The sequence below is a fragment of the Pistacia vera genome, unplaced genomic scaffold (assembly GCF_008641045.1).
Source record: "Pistacia vera cultivar Batoury unplaced genomic scaffold, PisVer_v2 Contig225, whole genome shotgun sequence".
NCBI classification, from domain to species: Eukaryota; Viridiplantae; Streptophyta; class Magnoliopsida; order Sapindales; family Anacardiaceae; genus Pistacia; species Pistacia vera.
Genome location: NW_022196030.1, coordinates 581,292 through 599,780, shown reverse-complemented (window position 1 = coordinate 599,780; position 18,489 = coordinate 581,292). Strand labels below are relative to the sequence as shown.

General features: G+C 36.1%; 4 protein-coding genes across 5 annotated transcripts; 2 read left to right on the top strand and 2 right to left on the bottom strand.

Moving 5' to 3' along the window:
- Window positions 1-1,487: 1,487 nt before the first annotated feature.
- LOC116130759 (sugar transport protein 10-like) lies at window positions 1,488-3,341 on the bottom strand. The gene is made up of 4 exons (XM_031416461.1): window positions 3,209-3,341; window positions 2,777-3,102; window positions 2,064-2,693; window positions 1,488-1,988 (listed from the first exon to the last, which is right to left on the bottom strand). The coding sequence occupies exons 1-4, from the start codon at window positions 3,339-3,341 to the stop codon at window positions 1,488-1,490; spliced, it is 1,590 nt and encodes a 529-aa protein (XP_031272321.1).
- A 1,259-nt stretch (window positions 3,342-4,600) lies between these two features.
- Window positions 4,601-6,474, bottom strand: LOC116130758 (sugar transport protein 4-like). The gene is made up of 4 exons (XM_031416460.1): window positions 6,342-6,474; window positions 5,929-6,254; window positions 5,212-5,841; window positions 4,601-5,068 (listed from the first exon to the last, which is right to left on the bottom strand). Exons 1-4 carry the CDS (start codon window positions 6,472-6,474, stop codon window positions 4,601-4,603), a joined length of 1,557 nt encoding a protein of 518 aa, XP_031272320.1.
- A 2,920-nt stretch (window positions 6,475-9,394) lies between these two features.
- LOC116130884 (putative pentatricopeptide repeat-containing protein At5g08310, mitochondrial) lies at window positions 9,395-13,670 on the top strand. Of its 2 annotated transcripts, XM_031416581.1 has the most exons (3): window positions 9,395-12,443; window positions 13,228-13,406; window positions 13,475-13,670. In XM_031416581.1, the coding sequence occupies exon 1, from the start codon at window positions 9,454-9,456 to the stop codon at window positions 11,947-11,949; it is 2,496 nt and encodes an 831-aa protein (XP_031272441.1). In that variant the 5' UTR covers window positions 9,395-9,453; the 3' UTR covers window positions 11,950-12,443; window positions 13,228-13,406; window positions 13,475-13,670. The 2 variants fall into 2 exon arrangements, with proteins under 2 accessions (XP_031272441.1, XP_031272440.1); XM_031416580.1 differs by having other exon boundaries at window positions 13,228-13,670.
- A 1,472-nt stretch (window positions 13,671-15,142) lies between these two features.
- On the top strand, window positions 15,143-17,826 carry LOC116130757 (BTB/POZ domain-containing protein At5g60050-like). The gene is made up of 3 exons (XM_031416459.1): window positions 15,143-15,592; window positions 16,740-17,280; window positions 17,513-17,826. Exons 1-3 carry the CDS (start codon window positions 15,143-15,145, stop codon window positions 17,824-17,826), a joined length of 1,305 nt encoding a protein of 434 aa, XP_031272319.1.
- Window positions 17,827-18,489: the final 663 nt, after the last annotated feature.

Genomic DNA, 18,489 nt, shown 5'->3' with positions numbered 1-18,489 from the left:
TTGATATCAAAATCAAACATCAACGATATTATTTATTATCTCATTAGTGTGAGAGCTAGATTGTGCCACATCAGGGACCATGAGAAATTTCATTAGAACATTAACATCTACCTCGTATGGATGTACCATAGATATGTGATTTGGTTTCATGACTTGTATGCTTATTTATCCACTTTTAACACAGAGGACATTCTAGTTAATGCTGTTTTGAGTTCCTAGTTTTCTGGCTTTGAGACATCACTCGCATATGACTTATGCAAAATTTAAACCACAGCGCGGTAATAGTTAAAAATTTGGGCTATTATATAAGTTAGCAGTAATAATTTTTATATTATCTTACCATTTACTCTTATTTATTGACTTTATTATTTTATTTTTACTCTTGCATTATTTTCAAGGAACATCATATTGATATCGTATAGGGGACAGTAAAAGACATGTTTTCACCCTAGGTTTGGCGAAATAGCAAGTTTTTACTCATAGTTTCATAAATTCTATATTCCAACCTTTAAACCAATACTTAACGATTTTTAGTCCCAAATTAATAAATTATTTTTTTAACCCTAAATTATTAGAGGGCGCATTTAGCGGAAGGCGGCACACGTTAGCAAATGTCACACCTGCTTTTTCTGTCATTTTTTCGATGATTGTGGCTTTCCCCACTGCCACCATCCTCTTTCCCATGCCTTATACACCAAAACCTCTCTCACCCCACCCCTGTCGACTTGCTGGATTTCAGCCAATTTGTGGCTCGAGAAACCGTCCCTCCATTTCTGACCAAACCTCACCACCAAAATCTAATCTCTCACCGGCCTCTTCTCTTCAAAAACCTCAATATTCCCAACCGAGTTAGCTCCCCAATTGTCGACGACCTTTCCTAGGGTTTTTTGCACGATTCTGTGAGTTTGGGTTGAAATTGGAGCTTTTTTTGGAGTTGATTGGGTGAATTAGTAATCTCTTTGGAGTGGTTGATTGTTCAGGAGTGTTTCCGTACTGTTTGGGTTTATTTTCTAGACGATTTTCCTTTTGTCGATGATTCACCATTCTCCTTCCCATCTGTGCACACTAGGTGTCTGTGAAATTACCCCAACTAGCCTCCACCAGCTTTAATATAGTAAGATGACCACTTTACCCTTTGACCATAATATTAAACGATTTTCTGTTAATTTAAGCAAGGGGGATCTGAAATCTTTGAAACCAAGGTTGGAAACTTGCCATTTCGCCAAACCTTGGGTGGGAACATGTCGTTTGCTCTATAGGGAACTGAATACAAAACATTCACAAGTATCTGTATATAGAATTGAAGTAAATTAACATGAACTTAATTAGGGAACTTACTGAAAAAAAAAAAAAAAAGGTGATATGTCGTCTTATTCCAAGGAAGAGTTTAAAACATTAACTTGAATAGCAGGATGTACATACGAACTTAGTTTAGAAACAAATACAGTATTGATTATTGTTGTGCTTATTCATAAGTGAAACCGTCTTTACAGCCTCAGAGTTTGTTGCAGATTGAAGTTGTAAGGGTCCTTGGGCTCAGCTTGCATCTCATACAGGCGTCCAATGACAGCATCATCTGGGATATATTTTCCCCAGAACCAGTGTGCCTTCCACACTCTGTTCATCTCTTCTATCGGAACGTTCCTTGTCTCAGGGATGAAGAAGGCAATGAATGTAGTCATGATAATCACAAAGCCGGCAAAGAAGAAGAAGAGACCGAATTTCATGTGGCAAAGCATGGCTAGAAACACTTGAGCGATGATGAAGGTGAAGAGCATGTTAACTGATACGTTTATGGCTTGTCCTGCTGATCGAATCTCAAGAGGGCATATCTCACTGGGAATCAGCCAACCCAACGGTCCCCAGGACCATGCAAAGGCTGCTACATATGCACAAATTAAGAACAAGATGAAGTCGGCATCGAATTTGGACAGCACCCCTGTACCGTCCACACCGAATTTCTTCCCAATCAGCCCTCCAACTGCAATCTGCAAAACAAAAATTCATGAGTAAGATTAAGCTGTAAAGAGTTGCAGGTCTACAGAGATGCACGAATTAAGTACCTGGCAGATAATCATTTGAATGCCGCCTTCTAAGAACAGAATTCTTCTTCCGAACCTGTCAACTGAGTAGATGGAAACAATTGTGGCAACCACATTGACAATACCGGTAATAACCGCAGACATAAGTGAAGCATCATCACCAAAACCTATGGTTTTAAAGAGAACTGGAGCATAGAACATGATTACGTTGATACCGGTAAGCTGTTGGAAGAATGGAATGAGAATGCAACAAACAAGTTGAGGCCTATATCTTGGCTGCAAGATGTTTCTCCATGGATGATCTACCTTCTTTGCGGCTTCACTAGCATCATGAAGATCCTGGAACTCTTCTTCAACATTAATGGTGCCGCGAATTTTCTTTAACATATCTCTTGCCCTATCTGGCTGGCCTCTCTCAAGGATGGAGTTGGGAGTATCAGGAAGGAATACAGACCCAACAGTCATCATCACGGCTGGGACAGCTGCAAGAGCTAATGAAACTCTCCATCCCCATCCACCATCAATTTTTGCTGTGCCATAGTTCACAAGATTGGCTACAAGAATACCAATGGTAATGGCCATCTGGAAACCAATGTTGAGTGCTCCTCTAACTTTTGCTGGCGCCATTTCAGATAGATAGACTGGAACAGACTGCCGTGGACGAATGATGAAATTATTAAATGATATCAGTAAAGAGAATGAGATTTTATCTATTACTTACATGGATAAAATACCTGATTAGCAAATCCAACGCCCACACCAAGCAGCAAACGACCAATGATTAGCATCGCGATGTTTGAAGCAGCTCCATTAAGAATAGCTCCAACAAGAAAGGCGAAGCCTCCAGACACCATGGAAACTTTACGACCAAATACTCTGGTCACTATTGAAGCAAAGAAGGAAGCTACCAAAGCAGCAAGGTAGAGGGAAGATGTGAACAGTGTAAGCATCTCGCTGTCAAACTTGCAGTACTGACTTTCATGGATAGTCTCATCATGCTGTTTGTGGTACACCGATGGGAAGAACTTCTTCAAGAACATTTCCATTGAGGTGACTCCCCCTAAATAGTTTTAAACACCATATCATCATGTTTTTCAAAATCTGACAAAGAAAAAGAAAACAAATAATATTTAAAGACTCGACCAGTTTCAGGAATTGGTGCAAACCTGAGATTCCAAGGTCATAACCAAAGAGGAGACCGCCCAAGGCGGCAACCAAACAAGTAATAACGACAAAGGGGGTGAAACGGCCCTCATACCTCCGGCCGCCACCTTGGGTAGCAAATCCTCCTCCAGTCATTGTCCTAGCCTCCTAGGTAATTAAAACTTCAAATACCGCTTCTCAGTTTGTAAAAGAAATCTGGCAGGAATCGTATTGGTAGATGAAGGATCTGTCAATGCAAATTTTGAGACATTTAAAATAAGCACTTAGGAAATAATAGGAAACTCCTGCCTTAATTTATTAATCCCCGTGAGAATGAATAGATTTTGAAGTGGGCATTAGGACTCCAAAGATGGCATATGTCCAGCAAAAATTTGATCTCCAGAAAACAGAAAACGGTTCTGTACTTTCGTTGGCTTTCCTATTATCAACTCATCTTTTAATCCTTTGTTGCTACATTTAGTGGTGTTGGTACTTCATGCAGTGTTGGCAGCAACTGTTTTCGACAACAAAGTCTCTCCATCCATCTCCCACTGCTCCTAACAGTTTTAGCTGTAATCCGTTTGCCGCTTAATATTTACAGGCGAGCACCAATACATAATTTTTTTAACTATTGAATAAAGAATAACATATGCTTTTTGCAAAAACCTGCCTACTGCAACCTAAATTAATTGCGTAATAGAAATTAAAGTATGTGTTGTTATATATATAATTCTTTAATTGATGATGCCCACGCTGCAAAAACATATGTTTTTTTTTTTTTGGGTAATTGGGGGTGTCCGAACAGTTTGCGTGTATCTTAACTAATCATCTAGGGTTCTGAAGTTAACGACTAGATAATTCTCCAGTGACCACCTTTATTAACAAGGGTGAAAAATCGAATTCAAGACCTTTTAAGTCGTATACTCGAAGGTCCCAGTTGACCGAGTAACCACCTAAGAGTTGGTTGAATTGATAGTTTTTGTGAAATGAAACAAATAAAGTTTTATTAAAACATTATTTGAGCGAAATACAAATGCCTGCCTTTGTTAAATCAAGCTAGGCAAATGAATGAGCATTGCAAACAAAATTTCTATAGTAAAAATCTACAAAATTCCAAGTTGACAATTCGTCACTTAGTAACAATCTAGCAGGGTAAACATTTTCACTTAGAAAATGCAAAAGAATTTCTGGGTTTTCTTCATTTTTTTTTTCAATTGTTTTGTCAATTATTCCATCTGCTTCTGGGCTTTATTGTTTATTCCATCGTTTAAATTTTATATTTCTTGGGGTTCATCGTTTATTCCATTTTCTTTTTACTTATTTTGGCTCGGTCTTTTATAGCCTTCAATCTTTTTCTTCCTTTTCTCTTCTCTTCTGAACTGCTGCTGAAACCTCTGAATCCGAGGAATATATGTTTAAACAGCTTTGCTTGTGGTAAGCTGGAGGCTGCCAGAGGTAGGTGGAGAGTCATCAGGAACATATCTTGCCCACCACCAATGTGCCTTCCACACAAGATTCATTTCTTCAATGGGTACTCCTTTGGTCTCAGGCAAGAACAAGTATACGAAAACTGTCATTATCAACACGAATACGGCGAAGAAGAAGAACAGACCAAACTTGAGGTGGCAGAGCATTGAGAGGAAGGCTTGAGCAATAAGGAACGTGAAGAGCATGTTCACTGCCACGTTAATGCTTTGCCCTGCTGATCGAACCTCGAGAGGGTTTATTTCGCTCGGCACTAACCACCCCAAGGGACCCCATGACCACGCAAATGCTGCAACATATGCACAAATCAAAATCAATACTATGTCTGCATCCGTCTTTGACATTTGTCCGCTTCCATTCACGCCAAACTTCAGGCCTAGAATAACTCCAATCGCAACCTACATTCACACAAAGATAACATGAAATCTGATTATTTTGTTTTGAGGGGATTTATATAACAAAGTCTGATTCTTAAATGGGTTGTATTTGATATAATATCCTTGCTATTGTTGTCTAATTAAAACAGCTTTGACTACATTACCTGGCAAATCAACATTTGCGTGCCACCTTCAAGGAACAAAATCCTTCTGCCTAATCTGTCAACTGCAAATACAGAAACGAGTGTAGCAACCACATTGACACAGCCTGTGATAACCGCGGACATGAGAGAAGCATCATCCCCAAAGCCTAGAGTCTTGAAGAAAACAGGTGCATAAAACATGATGACATTTATACCAGTGAGTTGCTGGAAGAAAGGAATGAGGAAGGTGATAACAAGCTGAGGCCTATATCTAGGATATAGAATGTTCTTCCAAGGGTTTTGAACTTCTTTCGCAGCATCACTAGCATCAATAAGATCTTGAAACTCATCATCTACATTGGGGGTGCCTCGGATTCTTTGTAACATTTTCTTTGCCTTTTCAGTCTTGCCTCTCTCAAGAAGTGAGTTAGGAGTGTCTGGTAGGAGCAAACCCCCAACAGTCATAATCAAGGCTGGAACAGCTGCAAGACCTAAGGAAATTCTCCACCCATATCCACCTTTTATCTGGGCAGTCCCATAGTTGACAAGATTTGCAATCAGAATCCCAATTGTAATCGCCATTTGAAAACCAATGTTGAGTGCTCCTCTCATAGTTGGGGGTGCCATTTCAGATAGATAAACAGGAACAGACTGCAATGCACAAATAACTGAATTAATTAACCCTTGAACCTTTCAGAGAGAGTGAGAAAAGGTTTATATTGATTGAGTTATATATACCTGATTAGCAAATCCTACACCAACACCGAGTAGTATACGCCCAATGATAAGCATTTCAATGTTTTCGGCAATACCATTAAGGATTGCACCTACTAAAAACACAATGCCTCCTACAACCATAGAAAATTTTCTACCAAACGTTCTGGTGGCTGCAGACGCAAAGACGGAAGCTACAAGCGCAGCTAGGTAAAGAGAAGAAGTGAATAACGTTAACAACTGGCTATCAAACTTACAATACTCATTTTCCTGAGCTGTTGCATCGTTCATCTTTTTTATAACTGATGGAAAGAACTTTTGCAAGAACGGTTCCATGGAAGTCACCCCTCCTGCAAGCAAAACAATTCATTTAAGAGTCACTACAATGCGTTAATATATTAAAAAGAAGATTTAAAAGAAATGAGTAAAGTAAGAACCTGAGATTCCAATATCATAACCGAAGATAAGACCACCCATCGCGGCAACCATACAAGTTATCAACACAAATGCAGTGAGGCCACCTTCGTAGTGCCGGGCACCTGCCGGAGCAACAAAATCTCCTCCAGTCATCTTTCTAACTGATGATTATTAGTATACAAAACAATCCCAGATAGCAGATCTCTCAGTAGTTTTTTTTTTTCTCTGTGTCGAATTTAATTTGCAAAGATAATACTTTATATTTTACAATATACAATAATTACATATATTGTTTACTAGATCTTCAGAGTATTTTATTGTTTTTACTGATGAAATTATAATGGTGTATTTATATAGGTTTCAAGATGGCCCCTGGTCATAAACCTTGAAATTTTTTTACTGGTTTTTCGAGTTCTCCATCCACTCATTTTCCAACCATGCCTTTTTTAGATGTTTGAAAATTCTGCGAACTGGTTTTGGCAAACCGTTACCTTCGGTTGAATGTGGACTATACTACTCTTCCAACTTCACCATGTGTAAGTACTTCAACTTTCTTCTCATTTTTTTTTTTTTTATTTATCCTTTAACTGTTACATTAGCATCAATACTTAATGCGAAAAAAAAGAAGAATCTTTATTATCTATATTTAATTATATAGAATCATATCAATTAATGATGATTATATTGTTATTAATGATTTATTTATAATAATTTAATTATATAAATTTCTCCTGATGTTTCACCCTTTCACAGGTAGATACTAGATTGAAAACACCATTAAGTTAGCATAAATACCCTACTCCTTTTAACTTTTGATAAGGAATAGTATTTTACTTATAATTGGATCATACAATCTAGTCATACAAAAGAAAAAAATTGTACAAAATTTATGTAAAATAATTATTCTGTCTTTTGTTTTTTATCTGTTTATATGACTCAATTGTAAGCATAATATTATTCTTTTATAAGGTTACATTAGGATTATTTGTACACCCCTGTAATATTAAGAAATGACAGTGGCCCACCATAATTAGTCACTTACACCCTTTATCATCCATTTTTGGTTTTAAAGTTAATTGAGGGAAGATTAAAATAAACTTTTTATGTTAAAATACTTAATCATATATTAAATATATCAAAACATTTACAAAAGCCTTTTTTTTTTTGAAAAATATGCTTAAGATTTAATATTATTTTTGAAAGAATTTACTTTTAAAAGCAAAAAATAGGGGTAGATTCTATAGAATGATCAGAAATCTCTAGAACCACTTTCTTTGATAGTCGAAATGGACTATATTAAGGAAATTTATTATTGAATTCTCATTTTACAAAAATAATATTTTAAAAAGTATATTTTTAATGTTTTTTCAATTTTTACTTTGCAAAGATTTTTAATTTTTAATTTTGTGCTCTTCTCTCAATGAATTTAACACTAAAACTTGGCAAGTTGTTAATATTTTTTTATTGAAAGGAATGTAACGAAAATAACCATAATAGAATCTTAACGGACGGAAGTTTATGAAATGAGATATTTGTGTTATCATAATGACTTTTGTACGGATGTGTGAAATGTTGAAGCCTCTTAAAAGGATAATTAATTAATTTAAAATAATAAAAATAGATTCGCAATCGAAATTCACAAACTTTTTCTTATAATCTCAATGTGATTGCTTATTTTGTTTTTTTGATGATTTTTCTGGTCTACTAACATTGCTTGAGGGTATGATAGGAGTGTCATGTTGGGTTTGTGAGATTCATTTGTCAGTATTTTTTTTTAATGACCAGAGTATCGGTCAGCTTGTGTACATCTCAACTAATCTCTAAGACTCATTGAACATTTCACAAATCCAATGTTCCAAAGTAAGCCGTAAATAGAGTAAACGACATATTCCCACCCAAAGTTTGGTGAAATCCCGATTTGGTATCTCTGGTTCCATTTATTCCAGATTTCCACCCTTAAAGTAACACTGTTAACAATTTTTAGGTTAAAGAGGGTGTTGTTACCATAATTCCTTTAACAAATAAATTAATAAATTACTTATTAATCCCTAAATTAGTAGAATTATAAAATTAACCATGTTATTTTCAAATTACTTCAATAACACCCTCGACAATTGTGCACCCTATCGGTTTTTGCTCAATTTGGGTTGTTTCCGAGGCGTTGAACCCCCTAGTCATCTCCATCACCTTCCATATAGCCCGTTGTTGAAAACCCCTTTGGTTCCTGACTCATTGGCCCTTCTAATTGTCGGCGTTGTTAGGTTTACGGTTTTGCTATTCTTCGTCAGATTTTAGTCGTCAGATTTCGGTCGATTCGGATGGCAACAATCCAATTGGAACCACCATTACAACCAATGTCTCCAACTCTACAAAACCCTTATGTCCCCAACAACCGTTTAGTCGCCATTTGCCAGCCAAGAGGTTCCTGTTTATAGCGTTTTTTGGACCTGCCGTGGCGGCGAATGATGTGCTGCTATGGCTAGGAAGGTTAGGGGTTTTGTAGGGGGGATGCGAGGAGTCAAACGGTGGTGGTGGTTGGGGTTGTCGTTGCTCAAAATGGTTGAAAACCAGTAAAAAACAATCGCACGATGCTGTTATCGTGGCCGATGATCGGCGAGGGATGAGAGGTTGTGAGCGGTAAGGTTTTGTAGAGGGGAGGATGAGGGTTCAAATGGTGGTGACAAGGGTGATTTTGAGTGGAAGATTCGCCGAAAAAGGGTGAAAAACATTGGGGGCAACGTTTGCTAATGTGAGCTAGAGCATTGTTAGAGGCAACGATCTGCTAACGTGTGTCACCTCCTGCAAAATGACTAATTTACCTTTTTACCATTATATTAAACAATTTTCTATAACTTTAAGGGTGATAATTTGGAATAAATGTAACCAATGGTAACAACTTAGGATTTCGTAAAATCTCAAATAGAAATATGTCGTTTACTCTGATAAATATGACAGAAAACCTCAACATAGTTTGAATCGATCGAATCAATACAAGTGGTTTGTCAGCTTAGTATGCTCTATTTAAAACGATTAGAAATTGCGTTACGAAGAAAGTTGTCCCAATTTGTGTGTGAGACAGAGCATATCTATACTGTACTGTATCTTATAAGCTTTTACAAATTCATCAAACACATGAAGCCATATGCTCACTTCATCAAAACCCTCAGTTTTAGCTCAAAATTTCAAAGATCCATTTTCACCAAATCACAAAACGACTCCACTCTTCCTTCAGATATCGTTAATGTCACTGATGAATTCATTTCTATCTTCACCATACGACCCTTTTCTCCCAACAATCCAGAATTGATCAATCTTGCACCGAAGCTTACGAATAAAGTTGTCGAAACTGTGTTAAATAATTTCAAGAGCTGGAGAGTAGCTCACGCGTTCTTTATTTGGGCATCAAATCAAAGTGGATATAAGCATAATATATATACTTACAATGCCATGGCCTCAATTCTATCACGTGCTCGACAAAATGCCCCTCTCAAGGTTTTGGCTCAAGATGTTGTGAACTCCCGTTGTTTTATGTCTCCTGGAGCTTTGGGATTCTTGATTAGGTGTTTGGGTAGTTTAGGATTAGTTGAAGAAGCTAATATGTTGTTCGATCAAGTTAAAATGATGGGTCTTTGTGTACCAAATAGTTATAGCTATAATTGTTTGCTAGAGGCAATTTCTAAGTCCGGTTCAACTGACTTAGTTGAGATGAGATTGAAAGAAATGCATGATCATGGGTGGGGTTATGATAAGTACACTTTGACGCCTGTGTTGCAGGTGTATTGCAATTCCGGGGAGTTTGAGAAAGCTTTGAGTATTTTCAATGAGATTTACAATCAGGGTTGGGTTGATGAACATGTTTTTTATATCTTGGTGATGTCCTTTACTAAATGGGGTGAGGTGGAAAAGGCATGTGAGTTGATTGAAAGAATGGAAGATTGCAATGTCCGACTGAATGAAAAAACGTTCTGCATGTTGATTCATGGGTTTGTGAAGGAGTCTAGGATAGACAAGGCCTTACAATTGTTTGATAAAATGAAGAAATCAGGTTTTGCCCCTGATGTATCGATTTACGATGTAATGATTGGAGGGTTATGCAAGACTAGAGAACGTGAGAAAGCATTACAATTGTACTTGGAAATGAAGGAATCCGGAAAGAAACCTGATGTTGGGATACTTTCAAAGCTTTTATCTTCATGTTGTGATGAAGGAGAATTGACCCATTTACTTAAGGAAAGCTGGGACGAAATGGATGCCCAAACAGTAACTGTGCTTTGCAATTCTGTTATGAGTGTTCTTGTCAACAATGGCTCAGTCGATAAAGCTTATAATCTGCTTCAGGCCATGATCAGGGGTGAACCTATTCCCAATGTTGGGGTAGAAATGCTCTTTAACTTTAAGGGAAAGGTTTTCCCAAATACCAGCTCATTCAGTATTGTTATTGATAATTTATTGCAAGATGGCAAGTTGGATTTGGCCCTAAGTCTATTCCGAGACATGATTCAGATTGGTTGTAAGCAAAATGTTTTACTTTATAACAATTTGATTTACAGTCTATGCAATTCAAATAGACTGGAAGAAAGTTATAAGCTTTTGAAAGAAATGGAGCAATCAGGTTTTGAACCAACCCACTTTACCCACAACTCGATATTCGGTTGTCTATGTATGAGGCAAGATGTTTTAGGAGCCCTTAATCTGGTGAGGAAGATGCGTGCTCATGGACATGAACCATGGACGAAGCATTCTACCTTGCTTATTAAATCACTATGTAAAAATGGCAAAGTTGTGGATGCTTGCAAATTTCTTTCTGACATGGTTCAAGAAGGATTCCTACCTGATACAATTTCCTATTCGGCTGCTATGAACGGTTTGGTAAATAATCAAGAAGTTGATCTAGCTTTGGAGCTATTCCACAATATATGTGCTAGTGGATGTTGTCCTGATGTAGTAGCTTATAACATAATGATAAAAGGACTTTGTAAGGCCCAGAGAATTGCAGAGTCCGAGCAACTTCTGAATGAGATGATTATGAAGGGGCTTATTCCCTCGGTAATTACATACAACTTGCTGATTGATGGATGGTGTAAAAGTGGTGATATTGATCAGGCCATGCTTTGCCTTTCCAAGATGCATGGAAAAGAAAGGGAGCCAAATGTGATTACTTACACAACTCTAATTGATGGACTATGCAATGCTGGAAGACCTGATGATGCTCTCATGATATGGAATGAAATGAGGGGAAGAGTGTGTGTTCTCAACAGAGTTGCTTTCATGTCTCTTATTAGTGGTCTTTGCAAGTGTGGTAGGCCAAAAGCAGCTTTAGTTCATTTCCGTACAATGAAACAGGAAGGAATGAAGCCTGACATATTTGTGTATGTAGCATTATTAAGTGCTTTTCTTTCTGACCTAAACCCACTTTTGGCTTTTGAGATATTAAAAGAGATGGTTGATGAAGGAAACTTTCCAGATCCAGTTGATAAGAACTATGTAGTGGTTAGGGATGTGATATCTAAATTGTCAGAAGACACCCAAACTGCTTTACATGTAAGAAATCTAATTAAAGAGGGCAGCATCCCAACCATTTTTCTTTCTAACTTTGGAAGTGAAGATGGATGTGAGCCCACTATTTGATCAGGATGAGTCATCAAGATTTTTATTTAAGCTTTAGGAAACTCTTTCTGTGTGGATTGATGTACCTGGATTTAAGAAGCATATCTTTTCTGTGTGGATTGATGTACCTGGGTTGAAGAAGCATATCTTGCTGGTTTCTGAGTGACATTTTTCTCCGAAGTAAAGGATCCCTTGATAATTCATATTATTCCACTTCTGAGTAATACTTGAATTTTACTCAAATTCTCCTCATGTTAAAAATCTTATAAAAGAGGGAAGTTTTACTGTCAATTCTTTCTGACACTGGAAACCAAGTTGGATTCCAGATCACAATGAATCATTAAGATGGTTTACTTAAGCTTAAGTGTCTGTAGATTGATGGATTGGCTAGCCGAGGTTGCAAAAGCACATCCAGCTAGGCTCAGATGATGCACTATTATTGGAAGTAAAGAATCCTTGCATAACTCGCATCATTCTACATCTGATGTGTATATACTGGAGCATCATCAAGTGAGGTATGTTCTATATTGAGACTTTCTTCCATATATTTTACTTTCTTCCAAATTATTTTATGAAACTTATACTGAGCTCTTTATTGTTCTGAAATCTTTTAATCAACCCACCAGTCGCATGTAATTGGATTGGACAGTATTAGTGGTGGAATTGATAATGAGTCTTTTTGCTTAATAAATAAATTGTAATATTTTTGGTGAGTAAATAGAGGTAGGAATGAATGAAAAACCGAGCATAAATTATTTTCTCTTTATTTGTAAACAATGAAAAATTTTACAACATTAGAAGATAAGATAAATAAACACACATCGAAAGTCTTTTTAACAATTGCAGTTCTATAGATAATGGTATATATCACTGAGAAATGTTCAATTTCCTGACAACAGTTGTGGTCAGAGTACGGTGTGGTCTCATGTAACAAAGGAGGAGGATTGCATATAATTTATTTCCTACTAAACCCCACAGATTGCTATTGTTGTGCTCATTTCTGAAACAGAGATATATTCAATTTTGTTACAATGAACCAAGAAACTGAAAGACTTATTATGTAGTAGTCTGATTGCTTTTATGTGCAGTTTTGATGCTTGCAATACATTCCATTATTTGTTCTATGTATATTCAAATCTTCGACCAACCTTTTTTATAATTCATTTGTTAAATTTGTCAACTGTAGGATGGTTTAAGCTCGTTGCTAATATATGACCATTTTAGGCCTTCTTTCAGAGTCCTTTCTCACATTCCAATCATTTGGTTAGTTAAGATTAACTTTTTCTTCTCTTTTGACAGAATACTCGATATTACTACTTTTATTGTTCTCTCCTGTCAACGCATCTCCCATTAAAGTCCGTTTTCCCATCACGAAGGTAACCAACCATGTAAGTTAAGAGCTTAGACCAGTTCGAGCTCAGTCACTAGCCAGGCTCTATGTGAATTCTATTCACTTGGATTGGTGCCAAATCCCACTGGTAAGTGCATCCATTCAATCACAAAGCTCATCAATCCCTAGAATGGTTCACTATCCAATTTCTTGCAGGGATGAACCCTCGGGTTAATGGCATTCACTGGAACAGGAAAGTCGATGAGGAGGGTCTGAAGCTCTCTCTTTGCTTCTGAATTGATTCTTGTAAGTAAATAACTTTCTAATTATCACATGAATTTTCGCATCAAGATCAATTGTATCATATCATTGGCAAAATTCGTAAAATTCGGTCTTTGATTGAAATATATTGTAGACATGAACTAATGGTTTCTTTCAAGTTAAATTGATTTTAGTATGACAGAATTTCGCATGGATTTTTTTCTTTGTTGCATTAATAAAATTTGGGGTCGGATCTCAATGAAGATCCTTGTTCCTATTTAGAAGTTTTCTTAATCTTTGTTTTATTTTGAAATCAGAAAAAAAAAAAAATTGGAGTCAGGAAAAGGGTAAGAAGATAAGTATTACTTTTGTGTGAATTTTTTTTTAAAAAAAAAAAACATTTTGTTTTAGGTTAATTAATTTAATTTTATTGGAGAGAGTATAATAAAGGATGCAGGCTAATTACTTGACAATATTGTCGTGGTCCTCATGGAGCCCCTTTCTTAGTGGCGAAGAAAGTTTTTGGGAAATGGTATTGTGGTTCATTTGAGTTGAACTTATGCCCCAAAACAAAAGGGTAACTTATCTTTTCATGGAGAAGTTTCCGCAAGCAAAGACAGTAGTCAGGGATTTTAGTGGGTGAGTTTAAAACATGCTGATAAATTTACAATAACATATATATTGAAATAATAAACATAAATTTACAACAATTATAACTTAATTTATCAAAATTCAACTCATAACTTAGGTTTTTCTAATAATTTCTACTAAATCAATAAAATTCAATTCATAAATCTATGAAAACTTATCAAGTCCCATTCTAAATATCAAATCAATTAACTGATATATTAAAATTAAATCAAATCCCTAAATTTTTACAACTTAGGGTTTCATGCCTATATGTCTGTCTGCAGGTATCGTTTATATATTCAGCAAACCTCTTGAGCTGCATTGCATACACTTGTCTACTTACAAGAATCCCACCATTCCAACCAACTAAACTTGTCTGAGATAACATAAAACTAAGTGAGGTATTTATAACTGTCTCAAAATCTGAACATGATGAGAACAAGCCAAAAGAAACAGTGAGGTAATGATAACCGTCTCGGCGGTTTGGATTCTTCCCTAATTTACAAAACCTTCTTTTTCTTCCTTTCACACCTTATTTATACCTACCTTTTCATTCATTCATTTCAGTTACTTACCTTTATTGCACTCTTTTCTTTTCCCTAAGCAACCATGNTCAAATCCCTAAATTTTTACAACTTAGGGTTTCATGCCTATATGTCTGTCTGCAGGTATCGTTTATATATTCAGCAAACCTCTTGAGCTGCATTGCATACACTTGTCTACTTACAAGAATCCCACCATTCCAACCAACTAAACTTGTCTGAGATAACATAAAACTAAGTGAGGTATTTATAGCTGTCTCAAAATCTGAACATGATGAGAACAAGCCAAAAGAAACAGTGAGGTACTGATAACCGTCTCGGCGGTTTGGATTCTTCCCTAATTTACAAAACCTTCTTTTTCTTCCTTTCACACCTTATTTATACCTACCTTTTCATTCATTCATTTCAGTTACTTACCTTTATTGCACTCTTTTCTTTTCCCTAAGCAACCATGGCACCTGATTTAGATATAGAATATGCCTACAAAAGCAGGCCTCCAAGTCTTCTGAACTCAATCTTCATGTACACTGTGAACATGGCTGCTAAGACTCTTGCTTCAGTGGCACACACCTCCCAAGCTCAAGACACTGATGAGAAGTGGAAGACAAGTGATCATTTGAAGTTCATGGTTATGCTCTTGACTTGGGTTACTGTGTGGGTTCTTAGGGTTTTGATGGACCATTTCCCTTTTATCACCTATTCCCCTTCTTACAATAATAATCATTATCTCCAAGGATTCTCTTCACCTCTAGGATCCTTTGACTCTTTATTACCATCATCTTTATGGCCATCTTCATCATCCTTGTCCTTATGGCCATCTTCTGGTTCTTCCCTTGATTTAATTCTCTATGAAGGAATCGATGGACCTTCCGTTAAAGCCCTTGGCAGATCACTAACCCATGTAAGTTCGATCTCTAGTTTCCCAATAATTTTCTCTGGTTGGTTGATATTAATGTGAACAACTGATGAACATTATAAGAAAGTAATGTTTAATTACAAATTCTATAAATTCGTTTAACAATGCCCCTGTCCACGTTAATTAATTTTATTCCATTTTTCGATAAGATTTCGGAAGCTTAGCTATGTTATGGTTGAGATACGAAGTTTCTTTTACTTTATTGATGACCATTTTTATATGAAGTTAAGTCAATCTTTAGTGTTGTTGTGAAGTTATGAGTTCAGTATTTAATGTTAATATTTTCGTCAAAGTAGGCACCATTTGAATGGCATTGTTTCTTTACATAACAGCACATTGAATTAAAGTAATATGTTATCCATATAGAGAGGAAAATATGCCACGTATCTATGCTTTCAACAGTTGCCAAACATTTGGTTTTGCATGCACAATCTAACAAAAACCTCCTGTAAAGCTTTCGTTTCGGTATTCACCTTAACAATCGAGTACCACTGATCTACAGCACATGTTCTTTTTTCACATCTTTTCTTAATGCTTGTTTTCAGTGTATATATATATATATATATATATCCAAAATGGCCGCAAATTCCATTCTCAATATCCAGATCACAACCTTCAGCCCCCCTAAGATCGACACGTTTCCAACATGCAAGTTTTTTCATTCCCGGTTTCCGCCACGTCAAAAATTATCAACTATTTCTTTTTCCTCATATTTCTTGTAGTAACAATAAAACACACAAGTATTAGAATTAATTTATATGAATGGGACTGAAATTTACAACAATTTGTTAACTTTATATACACGATCTTCATTGTTAATCCATCTCATGTACAGAATTATTAACTTTTAGATTACATTAAAGATATCTATGTACATAAATTGATGATTAATACAAAAGATTCTTTAATCTTGACTCAAAATGATGTAAAACCAATTACATTTGATATATTGAAATTATATTGGATCGATACCCAAGTTACAGATTTCTGTTTATTTTTATATTTTCATGTTGACATGAAATCTCTTCTTTAATGTGTTATTACGGTTTGTATATTATCATATTTCGTTATGTGCTATAAAGTTAACTTATATTATCAGCAGATGTATACATGATTTCTATGGTGCATGCAGGTTTTGGCGCTCCTAAATGAGATCCCGGCCACTTCAAGTAAATACCAATTCGCAATGACAATGGCTGACACAATAATGGAAGGCAATGCCCGTCACGACCATTCTGAACTCCTCCAAGTCAACCAAACCGCTCTATCTTCCGCATTCGCTCGTACTTCAACCCTTTTATATCGCTCCCTTCAAATCAGTAACCAATCCCAGGATGACTCAGGGGGCTGGCCCATTCGCACCATCAAGGCACTACCCTTTGGTTCTTACGTTGCGCCATACGTTAAGGGACTGAGTTTCTGCTTCAACACAGTAATGTCTTGGGTTGACACAGGAGTGTCCCGGTTGCAGAAGAAGAAGGAAGAAGGAGCAGACGAGTATGGTGAAGTGATGGCAGAGAAATTGGCGCAGGAATTGTTGTGGATAACAAACAAACTTAGGGCTTATGGAGCTGTTGATCAGGCTTTGGTGCAGTGGAGCCATGCATCCGCTCTTGCTTCTCTTTCACTCACTGCTTCTCCCAGAGTTCAGGGCCTCATTGTTAAGATTTCAGGTTATAATTTCTCTTTCTCCATTCAACGATGAACAAATATATATAGCGTTGGAATAGGTCACAAGAGCATCACAAAATATCTATTATGATGTGAAATACAGAGCCGTTAATCCCTCATTGTAATTTTCCAATGGTGTGATAAGTTGTTTAAGATAAAAGTATTTTTCTTCAAATTAGTATTACAGCAAATATAAAAAGAAAAAGAAAAATTAATGGGGTTATTGTTACATAGGTATACTATTCGGAGATCTGAATCGGCAGGATTACTGGATGGTTACGAGGGAAGTGAAGTTCAAGTTACTGGTGCTATGGATTCCCTTGTTTTGCCACGCAAATAATGGTGTTGCTTACCCTATATTGTCAAGCTTTGAAAAGGTTGAAATACAAAGAGAAATGAATGAGGCTATTTCCAGCTTGCCTGCAATTGATCAAGAAGTGATCCTCACAAACTGGGTACAAGACTTCGCAGTTTCCGCCTCGGATTGGCCAAATCTTCAACTATCTTACGACCGCTGGTGCCAATCTGCTCGCCAGCTCGTTACATGAATTTACAATCCAACACATTTCTGTTTTATAAATAAATAATGCATCTGCATTTACGTGCATGCCTTGTGTAGTTTTCTTATAATTGTTAGAATATTAATATAAGTAAATTAAATCTTTCTATTTTTCTTTATCTTTTAAATAATATATCTGGTATGGTATGAATTGATGGGAGTTCATCTTGAGTGAGTTTGTCTCTGATTCAATTAAAAACAGGCAATAAAAATTAACAGGTTATAAGATTGGACCACATTTATAGTGGTACTTGGTCTCTGAATAATCAAACTATATCAAAGAATTCTATTAACAATTAAATTAAAAAATGACAAAAAAAAAAAAAAAAAATATAGATATAATATAATGGTAATATCTGATTCTGTGCCTATACATTTTATAATATGGTGGCATGGACTTAATTCTTTGTTATTTGGACGGATGGTGGGTGTCTTTTCTTCATCAATTTGGATACCCCAATCTTCATACATCACCATTTTTTAAATAAATTTTTATAATTAGAGAAATTAAAAAAAAAAAATTAAGTAGCTTTTTCGTTTTATAAACTTTTTGAAATTTTATAAAAAAAAAAAAAAGGTAACTAAATTTTACATAATTAATAAATCACGTGAATCTAAAAGCATTCATTCAATGGCACTTAAAAATCAAATA